The sequence below is a fragment of the Carassius gibelio genome, chromosome A11 (genome assembly GCF_023724105.1).
Source record: "Carassius gibelio isolate Cgi1373 ecotype wild population from Czech Republic chromosome A11, carGib1.2-hapl.c, whole genome shotgun sequence".
Classification (NCBI taxonomy): domain Eukaryota; kingdom Metazoa; phylum Chordata; class Actinopteri; order Cypriniformes; family Cyprinidae; genus Carassius; species Carassius gibelio.
In genome coordinates this window covers 17,271,006-17,283,498 of record NC_068381.1, presented here as the reverse complement: position 1 = coordinate 17,283,498, position 12,493 = coordinate 17,271,006, and the positions used below count along the sequence as shown (strand labels likewise).

At 37.6% G+C, this 12,493-nt stretch overlaps 1 protein-coding gene across 1 annotated transcript in view; it reads left to right on the top strand.

The window, feature by feature from the left end:
• Positions 1–11,017, top strand: part of LOC128022838 (dynein heavy chain domain-containing protein 1) — a 33,316-nt gene extending 22,299 nt beyond the window's left edge. The window contains exons 29-43 of the mRNA XM_052610616.1: positions 176–325; positions 399–590; positions 673–1,104; positions 1,190–1,604; positions 2,229–2,339; positions 2,426–2,596; positions 3,220–3,398; positions 3,479–4,489; positions 6,662–6,839; positions 6,915–7,025; positions 7,876–8,074; positions 8,144–8,235; positions 8,322–8,471; positions 8,666–9,288; positions 10,395–11,017. Of these exons, the coding sequence (XP_052466576.1) occupies positions 176–325; positions 399–590; positions 673–1,104; positions 1,190–1,604; positions 2,229–2,339; positions 2,426–2,596; positions 3,220–3,398; positions 3,479–4,489; positions 6,662–6,839; positions 6,915–7,025; positions 7,876–8,074; positions 8,144–8,235; positions 8,322–8,471; positions 8,666–9,288; positions 10,395–10,778 (4,398 nt within the window). The 3' untranslated portion in view covers positions 10,779–11,017. The remainder of the gene's footprint in view (positions 1–175; positions 326–398; positions 591–672; positions 1,105–1,189; positions 1,605–2,228; positions 2,340–2,425; positions 2,597–3,219; positions 3,399–3,478; positions 4,490–6,661; positions 6,840–6,914; positions 7,026–7,875; positions 8,075–8,143; positions 8,236–8,321; positions 8,472–8,665; positions 9,289–10,394) is intronic.
• The last annotated feature ends 1,476 nt before the right edge of the window (positions 11,018–12,493 follow it).

The window sequence follows — 12,493 nt, the reverse complement described above, 5'->3', positions numbered from 1 at the left end:
TTGTTATTAGAGGAGCAATAGGATGTGGCAGAAATTATGTTCAAAAGTGATTTTACTTGCTCAAGCATTGAAAGGAAATGGAGTAAAGGTTGGACCTTTGTGTCAATAGCTCAGACCTAAAATGATCACAATGTAATTTTTCTCACTATTGTGTGCATTCATGTGTCTGTTGTAGTGTCTGGACCAGCAGCAGGAATCAGTGGATGTGGCATACAAAATCTGGGAACAAACCCACCACCAAAGTTCAAAGGAAGAAGAATGGCTTTTCAATCTAGAGGATCAGTCATACCGAGTTCAGCAACAAGTTCAAGATGCCTTCGAACAGGTCTGGTTTGACTAGTATGATCACACATAAGACACACTGAAATGTGATTTTCACTGTTGCTGGTTTTGTGCAGGTAAGTCCGCTGTACCAAGCAGCTGTGGAGGCACTGCAGGCTTTAAGCCAGTCTGACTTGGATGAGATGCGGCACTACAGGATGCCCCCTGATGGATTTGTCATGGTCATGGATCTCATATGCATGTTATTCAACCGTCCATGTGGGTGGGACAGTAGCAAACAACTTTTGATGCAATCCAGCTTCTTTCAGGTAAAAAAAGTAACCTACTGACCCCAATTAAATTTTTTGTTGATTTGTCTGAAAGCTTTCCTTTTGCATGTTGCTCTACCAGGAACTGGAATTTTTCGACATATCTAAATTAACCGATGAGACGATTTATAAGTTGGCTCAGATCACACAGGCACCATGCTTTCAGCCAAGCTCTGTGCGAGATGTGAGTCGGACTTGTGAGTCCTTGTGTCGCTGGGTGAGAGCAGTATATCAGTATGCTTGCATACAGCGCCATATGGCACCTCAAAAGGAAAAAAAGCGCTATTTAGATGAGCTCATAGCTGAGAGTCGAGCGAGGTTGAGACTTGCGAGGCTGCAGGAGGATTCAGAGCGGAAAAGACTAGAAGAATTGGAAAGAAAGCAGGCGCTCAACAGACAAGACATGGAGTTGCTGAAGGCCCAGCTTAGTACTTCAGAGGCTCAAGAAAGGGAGTCATGTGCTGCTCTCAAACAGGTTGAATGTCTCATTAAAGATTGGATGTCAGCAGAAAAGGTATAGCTAGAATTATTGATGGGTATAATTATTCAAGCAATGTGTGTGTAACCAATTATTTGACTCAGATTTTTATATATTACAGGAAGCAAAGTTGGCTAATCACAGCATTCCAGGTGACGCCCTGCTTTTGGCAGCTGTTGTTACATATTTGGGTCCATTCGGGCCTGATGTTCGACAGGAGCTGCTCCAGAAGTGGCACAAACTTTGTCTGGATGGTGCAATTAATATGAAACCGGAGGATCCATGTGCAACAATTTTCTGTGATGTCCCCCTTGCAACTTGTGACAACTATGTGGCAATTCCTGTCAGTAAGACATTTCAAATTGCCTTAAATCGAATACTTGGACTAGATCTGCATCGCATCCATGGAGATTCCACTGATCTGTTCCGGAGTGTTCTTCTCTGGGGGCACAGATTTGCTTGGGCTCAGCGCTGCCTTCTACTGGCAGATCATCATAAACACGAGGAACCCAGCTCTCAGACATTGTTTCCTCCTGGTCAGTATGACAGCCTGCCTTTATATATCTTACACACTGAAAAAACAAAATAGTTCTAAAGGCTTGTCCACTGGAAAAACAATGGTTCTTCACTGGCACTGATGGTTCCTTGAAGAACTTTTAACATCTATGGAATCTTTCCTTTCCACAAATGGAATGGAAAGTGGGAAAAAATTGCTTTAGTTTGTTGAAATGTTCTTTACACTAAGAAAAAATGGTTCTTTTAAGAACTGATCACTGAAAGTTTTTTGTGGAGCCCAAAATGGTACTTCACTGCATCACTGCAAAAAACACCTGTTAAGACATTAGAAGTATATCAAATACCTCTTGACAGTGTGTTGACAGTCTGTGCAGTTGTATGGGTGAGCTCCAGAAAAACAGTAATGAATTGGCTTTGAAAGCATTTTTTGACAGTTAAATAAATAAAAAAATTATAAGGAATAAAGAACAAATTACAAACAGGCTCTTGAATAACAAACTCTAACACAATGAACCATTTTAGCAAAAAACGTATAAGCATGGTTTTAAATAGAACTGATACTATGTGTAAAGAACCTTTAAAGAAGCAACTTTTTTTGAGTGCATTTTAAAAATATCTTTCAGTTATGGTGAGATTTGTTATAGGTCAGGTTACAAGATGGGAAGAAAAAGCCCATGAGGGGGATAGATATGGACTTATAGTTTCTGCTGATGATCCACAGTTATTTGATAAGCTAAATCATGGAGCAAAAGAAGGTAATCATATGCAAAGACTTCTTCAGTTCCATTTTCATATCTATGCTGTAAATGGTTTAAGCTCACTTTGCTTTCATCCACTGCAGGTCTAAGAGTATTGGTGACGCATACTGAACGAGCAACATCAAACCTCCAAATCCTTCAGATGTTTGTTACGCCAGCAAGTTCCCCTGGTCAGAGCCACTCAGTTAAACCTGCTCATCCGGACTTTCGTCTCATTATGAGTACTTCCCTTCCAGTCCAATCGCTGATACACGGTGAGAGATTAAGGATGTGTGATGTGTTGATTTTGCAGGATAGTCAGAGTATGATCCTTTTTGAAGTCTTTGAAGCAGGGCTTTAAAAAAAAAAAAAGTTTCAGACCAAGCACCCCCAAATATGCTGATGGGTATAGGACCCTTTTCCTAAAAAATGAAGCCGTCTATATATTTTCATGTACCTCATCTATAGTAAAATATTGTTTTATTTGTATGTGTAGTGCTTTTCACAATAAATATAGTTCAAAAAGCAGTTCTAGAATATTGTCTTTCAACCCCCAGTGAGCAAGATAGAAAGGCAACAGAGAAACTTTGTAGCAAAGTACAACACAAATACAAGCTATTCCCAAGTGCATATATGCCTAGAAAAGATTTCACAAAATTAGATGCAGATTTGTTTTTACTGTCAAGACTGTCAACAGAATAAAGTGAAATTAATCTCCTGAAAATATATGAATCATGTATCTGAATGAAAATCTTAATTTTTACATGTTAACCTTGACAGCCCTGAAAAATATATGTGTTTTCCCTCACACATTTTCATGGACTTTAGTTGAAATAGCCTTGCTATGAGGGGTTGCCTTGTGTTATTAATCCACGCTATTTCCCAACTTTTCTGTTAGAAATTCACACTTCATTCCTGGAGGAGGTTCAAATGATTGATCTTTCTCCAAGCACGTCTGAAATTCAGGACCTTTTCCTGACAGAACTGATGCAGACCGTGTGTTTAGAACTTTGGACTCTACATCGTCAAATTCTAACAAAAAAACAGACACTTCAGCGTGAACTTTTTCAAAACAAGGTTGGCTGGTGAAAAAGTTTAGATCTTTTTTGGAAAGCTTTTTAAAATATCCCTAATGTCCATTTTTATTATGATCGCAGGTTTCCTTGATGGACTATGTCATGCACGCATCCACACCACTTCTCCAGGACCCCGACTTCCTTCCACTCGTGTGTATGTGTCAGAGTGTCTCTCTTGAACTTGAGACAGAAATCAAGGAGCTATCCCAAGAGATAGATCGGCACAAAGCCCTGATGGCTGATTTTTATCGAATAGCAGAGCTTGCCACAGCCCTGTACAACGCTCTGCAGGATGTGGCCCAACTTTCCCCATGTTATCTTTTCACTCTTCATGGTTTCCTGCTCACTTTACGGTCAGCTTTACCCTTAGAGAGCCAAGACATGAGCCTTCATAGAGTGATGGAGTCCACAGCAGTCTTATCTGAGATTACCTACAGGATTGTGTCTCATGTCTTTTCTCAGTATAAACCCCGCTTGTTCAAGAGCCATTCCACTTTATTCAGATTATTGGTATCTGTTGCTGTTATTGTGCACAATGAGGGATGCCCTGAGGTAGAACGAGTCATTTTCCTCAGAGGATTAAGCAACTGGAAGTCTTCAGAGCATTTTTTATCACCGTCTGCACAGTCTGTCCCCGAGCTGCCGAGCTGGATTCAAACATGCGCACGAGATGATATTTTTCTGTTAGAGAGGATTGAACCCTTTTGTGGCCTTGTATCATCTCTGGTAAATTCGTCCAAGCTATGGCGAGAATACCTGCGATTTCCTTCATCCACAGTGATTGGACCGGTCCCTTGTCAGTCTCACTCTCATTTGTCCACAATGCAGAGGGCTATTCTCTGGAAAACGCTGTGTCCTCATTGGCTAGCAGCAGTGGAGGAGGACCTTGAAGCCTGTGCGCAAGGATATTTGCTGCATTCATATCCTGGAGATCCTCCAATGAGCTCTGCGGAAATGATCTCCAGCCTTTTGTCTAAAAATCAAGGTCCTGTTGTTGTACATTTACCAGATAAAAATGAAGAAATGCCAGTAAGCATTTACCCTCTCCACTTGATTAATCAAATTGCGCAGTGCCAGGTGGACAACAAAGGGGTAAGTTGCTGTAGCAGTTGTTAATGAGATCTAAAACACCTAAAAATTGTTTTTGGTAACTAAAAAAGAAAGAAAGAAAGATATAAATATAAATATAAAATCAAACTTAAATAAAAAATGATAAATGTTGCCTTGGCATGTACTAAATTAAATAAAAAATTAAAATTAAATGTATGCATTTAGCAGACGCTTTTATCCAAAGCGACTTACATTGCATTCCAGCTAACAATTTTCTCCTAACATGTGTTCCCTGCGATTCGAACCCCCAACCTTGCACTTGCTCTAATGCAATGCTCTACCACTTGAGCTACTAAAATTACTAAAACTGATATAAAATAAATTAAAGCTAAATAGAAATATAGATAATAATAATAATACAAATTACATTAAGTTACTAGAATTTACACTAAAATTTAAATGAAAACAGAAATTATAAAATGGTAAGTTACTGTTGCAGCAGTGTTGTTTTTGATGACTAAAAAGGTTTTGCTAAATAAGATAAAGCTAAAATGAAAGTAAGGAAAAAAATGAAAATGTTCTGATACTATTCTTCCCAGTTTTCCCATCACAAATGAGCTTTGAGAGGCAGAAAATATAACAAAAATATAAGGAAGGAAATATCAGAAAAGTACAAATAAAATTACTAATAGGTTTTTAATAGGCCTATAATTTAAATTTGATTTGGTGTCCTTGCATTGATTGGATAGGCTAGCCAGTGTTATATTAGTTAACTAAAACTAAATAAAAAACGTCATTACTACACACAACAAAATTGCTTAAAATTTAAAATGAAAATGGAAATTCAGAAGTGTGATTCAATAAGAACTACAGAAGTATTTTAATAGTGTGCAGCTGATATTTTTAAGCCCAAAGTATACTTAAAGAGTAACTAAACCCTAAACCAACTTTGTTTTAGTTAATGATTTGTAAGAATGGGGCTATAGTGCTGTTCATTGATTTGAGTAACTTTTTTGACATTTGAGTATAAAGTGTTTTAATTCTATACTATATGGTGTAAAAACGTCTGAGTGCTGCCCTGTTCAGGTTGAACGGTGGCTACTGCAGTTGATTTTTCCTATTGGATGTTTGCGGTGGTACGTGACGTAAGCGGTGGCAGGTGACGTAATTAGTTTCCATCTCACCACGCCCCTTGATACGAGCTACCACGCCCCTAGCAGTATAAAATCATCTTGTTCCGTCAAAATCACTGCAGCGAGTCAGGAGTTTGAATTGCGAGTATTGAAAACTATCAGGATAGAGTATTTTAGCATCTATTTAGCTTAGCATTTATTTAGTTATTAAGATTATTTCGTGTAGCCTATGTAGTTAATTAGCATAGTTATTAGTGTAACGTTAGTATTGTTAGAAGCATAGTTAATTAGTAGCATAGTATTGCATCAGTTTGGATAGCTTCAAGTTAGCATAGATTTATTTACAGTGGTCAGGATGGTACGTAGGTGTAGTGCTGCTGGTTGCGACAGCACTGCTGGACTGCATAGTTTTCCAGCAGACTTGAAATTTAGGTGCCAGTGGTTGCATGCACTTGGCCTGGAAGACCGCGAGTTCCCTTCTAGAGCTGGAGTTTGCAAACTGCATTTTAAGCGGGATTGCTTCTCGAACACAATGGAGGTGGAAATGGGCAACTTGTTTGACGCAGACAGTAGCATATGCATACCGTCCGACAGTGCATAGATTTTCAACGTTAAATCCATATACAACCATGGCTCCCTTCCTGATGTTGTTATTTAGGCTCATTTCTGAAAACAAAAAGGTTGCTGTTTTCGATTCCTCCAACATTGTTGCTATCATTGTTACTCAAAGGTGCTCCAGGGGTATTGTCATCGTAATAAGGTCATGGCATTGTTCTATGGATGTCACAGAAACATATATAACTTGCCTGGTCATGTGGAAGTAAATAAAATCTAATTCTAAAAGTCAGAGCTTTGGCCTAGTGGTTAACACATGTGCCCTGTGCTGCTCAGTCCAACATGTGACATTTCCCCTGCTCTCCTCATTATTTCTTGACATTTCTCTCTCCCAATCAATAAAATCATGGCCATAATATGCTATGGGACAAGGGGTGATCATTAATTTTATAATAAACTCATTATTTTATTATGAAATAAAACTATACTTTTAAATTATGTTGCAGCCTGTCATTATTGTCAACAGGTGAAGCTGAGTGTTATTTCTTTCGGGTCTGGGTGCCATCGAAATGCTGTTCTCTCTGCACTAGACAGCGCTGTCCAGAATGGCCACTGGTTAGTCCTGAACAACTGTCATCTGCTGGACTGCTGGGATGTCAGCGTTGTGAACAAGTTAACACAAGTAGTGTACAGCACTACAAAAGGTGACTCTAATAATGATACAAACTACATCTACAAGACTTCATTATCTCATTGTAAACCACCTGGGAATTTGACAGATTTGGAGACAGATGGCAGGCTTCTAAATGCTGAAAGTACAGGAAGATTTGTGCATCCCCAGTTTAGATTGTGGCTCATAACCAGAAGTGACAGGACTCACTCAGTCCCAGGTAGGCAATACTCTGCTCATTACACATCATGATGGCTGAAATACCTGCGCCATACTGTCAACATGAATCATATTTATTTCCTTAACACAATCTAGTCTTATTGTGAATAATTTGTGAGTTATTTCAAAAATATTTACAAATAATATAATTTGTCTTCGTAATATTTCTCCAATAGCCAAATAATCGTCAGAATGTAAATGAGAGCTGAAATCACTGTGATATAATTGACTTTACACTACTGTACGGACTTCTTTTTTTTTTTTTTTTTTTTTTTTTTTTTGATAAATGAATACTTTTCAGCAAGGATATATTAAATTTATCAAAAGGGAGAGTAAAGACATTTATAATTTTACAAAAGATGTCTATTTCAAATAAATGCTGTTTTTTTTCACTTTCTATTTATCAAAATATCCTGAAAAAATATAGAATAATAATAAGAGTTATTATTGTTGAGAATAAGAAATGTTGCTATGCACATTAGCATAATGATTTCTGAAGGATCATGACATGTAGACTGAAGTAATGATGCTGAAAATTCAGCTTTGCATCACAGGAATAAATTACATTTTAAAATATATTCAAATAAAAAACTGTTACTTTAAATGGTAAAAATATTTCACAATATAAAAGTTTTATTGCATTTTCAACCAAATAAATGCAGCCTTGATGTGCAATAGAGACTTCATTCAAAAACTTTTACAGCTCCCAGAATTTTGCATTTTGGTATATATGACAAGAGCAGGTCTAAATAATCAAAAAAAGTGTTCCTTTTTAGAGAAAGTAAATCAGTTAATTTCTGTCTGCAGCATACAAATGCTGTCTAATGTGTATAATCTTTCATCTGATACAGTTGCTGTTAGGATTAGAGCCCTGCACTTGGTGTGTGATTCCTCCTGGGACCTGAAGGATGAGTTGTGGTCTTCAGTTAGACAGACACTCCCCTTCTCCTCTCATGAAGACACTGTGAACACTCGGTGTGCTGTCCTGCACTCTGTCCTGCGGCAGAGACAAACATTCAAACACCTGGGCCAAGCACGGCTTTACCTTTGGTGAGGATTTTAAACCGAATTTGTTGTGCAAAAGTTATAAAAATAACTCAAACTTTATTCCATTTATAGGTCTCAGGAAGATCTACTTGCTCTGATTGATGCACGTCACCGCATAACCAAACACTGTAGTGACCCTACCGGAGCATTGGAGTACATAGCAGGTACAGCTAGGACATTAACTGCTTTAAATGCATCTCTCCGGTTCAGTATGAACTTGATGATGTTGGTTGGACTGCTCTCTCAACAGGTCACCTGGTTTATGGGAGCCACGTGTCAGACCATGAAGATCGAGCAGCTGTGCAGAGTGTGATTAGGGCATGTCTAAGAGAGCCGTCTACATTATGTGGACGCGGCAAAGACATTCTCTCTGATATCATTAACATTACAGGAAGATTTGGTATGCAAACACACACTATCACTTAAATTTCCACGAAAAACTATAACTATATAATAATAAAGCTTTAATGTTAATATTATATATATATATATATATATATATGGTCAAAAATGCTGAAAACCACTGCTATGTTTTAAACATCTACGTTGTTCTTAAATCCTTCAATTAATTGTCACACACTCATATTTTTGCAGAAGCTGGTGGTCTGTTGAAAGACTTGAGGAATTGTATTCAATGCATTACTAGCAGTACAGACCCATTCGTTCTGGGCTTTAGTCCAGGTATGGCAAGTGAACTGGTGAAGCTAAAAAGTCATCGACTCGGCATTCTACTGCATCAGACACAGAATATCTATGTTGATGTCAGAGGAGACACCAGTCTTTTCATGCAACCTCAAGAACTTCCAGACTATAGGACAGCTTGGGAAAGGCTGCTAACTTTACAAGACAAGCTGAGGAAAATGGACATTGGCATGGGAATGGAATCTGCTTCTCTTGGTCCGTTGCGTTGTTTCTTCCAGGCAGAGCGGGAGCGTCTGGATGCACTGGTGTCTTCCCTCCTTTTAGACAGTTTTCAGCCAGTTAAATATAACATGACAAGCTCCACTACTGCGTATCTAACATCATCAGATCTCTCAAGGCTGGAGACTCAAGCAGAGCAGCTCAGGTCATACCTGTGGGAGGAGTCATCCAGTATTAAACCTTGTGTTTATCGACTGGCTGCCTTTCTCAATCCCAGAGGCTTTCTGGCAGCGTTGATCAGAGAAGCAGTCCGCATCCAAGACGAGGATATCAGTCTTTACAGCTTGAATTTTAAGGTAAATATCAGCTTCTCAAACACAAACTGAAAAAAAAAACAAATAGAATACCAGTCACCAAATCCTTATCCTCAATCATAGTCCAGTTATTCACAAACAACTGAAAAAGTAATAAGTTCATTGGGTAAAAATGTGGATAACATTCCTTTGGTTAAAATTTAGCTCTTAAAAATGCAGGAATTCTGAAATGTAGTCTTTACTGTTTGAAATAAAACCTCAGATTTCCAAAAACTTCCATTACACTAATAGTCACCAACATATAATTTGAAATAGAGGTCAAACACCTCTGAAAAAAATAAAATAATAATAATGTGTGTGTGTGTGTGTGTGTTTGCAACCATTTTATGATGGTGAATAAAATTTGTTTATAATAATAATGAATAATATTTATAATATTTTATTTTGATTAACATTTGTTTTATATCAAGTACTATAAAAACCCCGCTCAGCATAAATTAAGCACTCAACTTGTATTTAGGATTAGCTTGAAGAATGCAAGTAACACTTAAATTTGTGTAAGAATTGAGAAAATGCACTGAGATTTTATGGAGAATGGTGAAATACAGAGATTGGATGTTTAAATCTAGCTGCTACTTATACTAAATTAAATGAATGTTATTCAAACTGATGGTAGGAGGTCGGGACTCCATCGCCACTTTCATTGGCCAAGGACTGGCCAAGAGACAATATGACACAGTTCGTTTTTGTAAACTTCACATACTTTTGAAAATCCAGCATTTATTTTATCCTGATTAAAACAACAGCTTTCTTCTGCCATGAGCAGGTTTGGTGTCTCATTTGATTTGTTTTCTGGTGGACTCTTACCAGAATGTGACAAACACACACGTCTCCCCGAAATCATGTAGAATTCAACCAATCAGATGATGACTTGAAAATGCTGAAATGGTTTCCATTTTGTGTGCCTTATACATCAGATATTCAGCTAGTGGTCTGTTGACTATTTAATAGTTTACCAAACATATAGTTTCACTTAATTTAAAAAAAAATACTTTAATTACAAAAAAAGTAAACGGACACCAAAGTGTGCTTTATTCAAGCAAAGTGCCATATGAATTACCATTCTTGTTTCTCATTTTGTCACTCAGGTGCTTCATGATATGGTATCCCTATCGTCTCCACCCTTAAGTGGTGTTTTACTGTCAGGACTGGAGCTACAAGGGGCACTTTGGGATCCAGTGTCAAGAGTTCTTAAAGACACGGAGTCCCCCAATCCTTCCCCTTTCCCACCCCTCTGGGTCAGTGTTGAAGAGAACAAACGTGACCGTACCTGCTCCTCTAAAAGCTCACACTGTAATTCCTCATCCCAGCCTCTGTACTGCTGTCCCCTGTATGTAGACAGACAAACTGCAGAGGGAGGTCAAGATCTCTCCGATGACAATATTATCATCCATGTTCCACTTGCAACAAGGTTAGATCCAATCCTCTGTGCTATGAGGCGTGTTAGGTTAACTAGTACTCTCTTACAATAAACCCTGCGGTAAATGGTGAAAAAAAGCATATGCTCATATTATGACATCATTACTAAATAGTTATCTTGCAGATTTATCTTTCTTTAGAGTAAACTTGGAAATATCTTTCATATTATCATACTTTTGTTGCAGTACAGTACTAGTAGACTTTATAGACCATTTTTGGTAATTTTTAGCATTTAGTATACATTCACGTTTGTGAATTTAAACAAAAAAATAATAAAGCAATTTTCAAATCACCCCCTATGAAATTAACAGTGCATGTGTGTGTGTGTGTGTGTGTGTATTTATATGTAAATAAAAACATATATATATATATATATATATATATATATATATATATATATATATATATATATAAACATTGGCTCACACCAAGGTTGCTGACTTTTGGGGATGTACGTAGAGTTTAGTTGAAGGCCTTGACACTTATGTTCATAACAGCCTCTGGATCAGCTTCCTCCTGCCTCAACACCTTACAGATCTGTGTGGGTGAAGCTCATGAAGCCTGTCAAAAACATGTCCATGTCATATTTCAGCCCATAATCTAAAGAAAGCAGTAAGAAGTGATATTTTACATCTGCGCCTGTAGCTCTCAAATCTCGTTTATGCATGTACACATTCTAACCTGGTCAGATGTCTTTGCTTATTGCATGTCCAGGTTGGATTTGTGACTTTTATTTGATAATGTCAGCTGATAACAACTGGAAATGTTTTGTGAGGCTTCATCCACACCACTAGATGTCAGTACACGTCCAAGATGACCATATCTGCCAGTGAAGCATAAATATTACCAAATCAGGACTTGAACAATAAAGACTGCCCAATGGCCAGCATGAAAGATGCTCGGGACATAATTGGAAAGAATTGTAGGTGTCAACGATAAATCCATTACGAATGTTTATCATTTGAATGTGTTTTTAAGCCTTGTCAATTTAAACATTCAATTGATTTTAAAACATTCAAGAGCAAGTAAAAAAAAAAAACAGGGTGCACACAGAGAGCCACGTCTTAGACCGTGTGCAAATACAGAATTAAGTTTTTTTTGTGTGTGTCTTTTTGCGCAATATAGAAAAATACACCTTGCCGATTTGAATATTCAAGCAGTTTTAAAACATCCAAGCTCAAGATGATGGGAAAGAACTCAAGAATTGATGTGCACACAGAGACTTCCCCAGACCACAAGCGAACAGAATTAAGCTTTCTTTCGTGTTTTCTTGTGTTGAGTGAACAAATATACACAAAGTCAAAAACAGTAAGTTATGGCTTAAGTGAATGTAAACAGTTGAGAAAGCTACCTGATGTGTATCATTATATTGGATCCATGCATTTTCTTCTAAAGTAACTGTGCCTCATTTACTAGCTGCTTTCAGTGTCCTTACAGGGGACATAGCACACACAGTTTCTGTCAGTCTTATATTAATCTTGAGTATTTATATAGTAAAATTGCAACCTTTATAACTCCAACGAATCTTTAGTTTCATCAGATTTATAAAAGAAGTATACAGCTTTATGATTCTTTCTGAAAACCGTCGATCTCCTGGAGGCCTGTCATGGACAGAGCTAAAGAGTCATGAACACTTACAACAAAACACAGAAATTTGATGTAGTTTTAATCACGCCTGCATTTCTGATTCATAAACAATATATTTTATTGCTGGGACCACAATGTGCAAATCCAGTGTCGAACTAGGCCTCATTTATCAAACATTCAT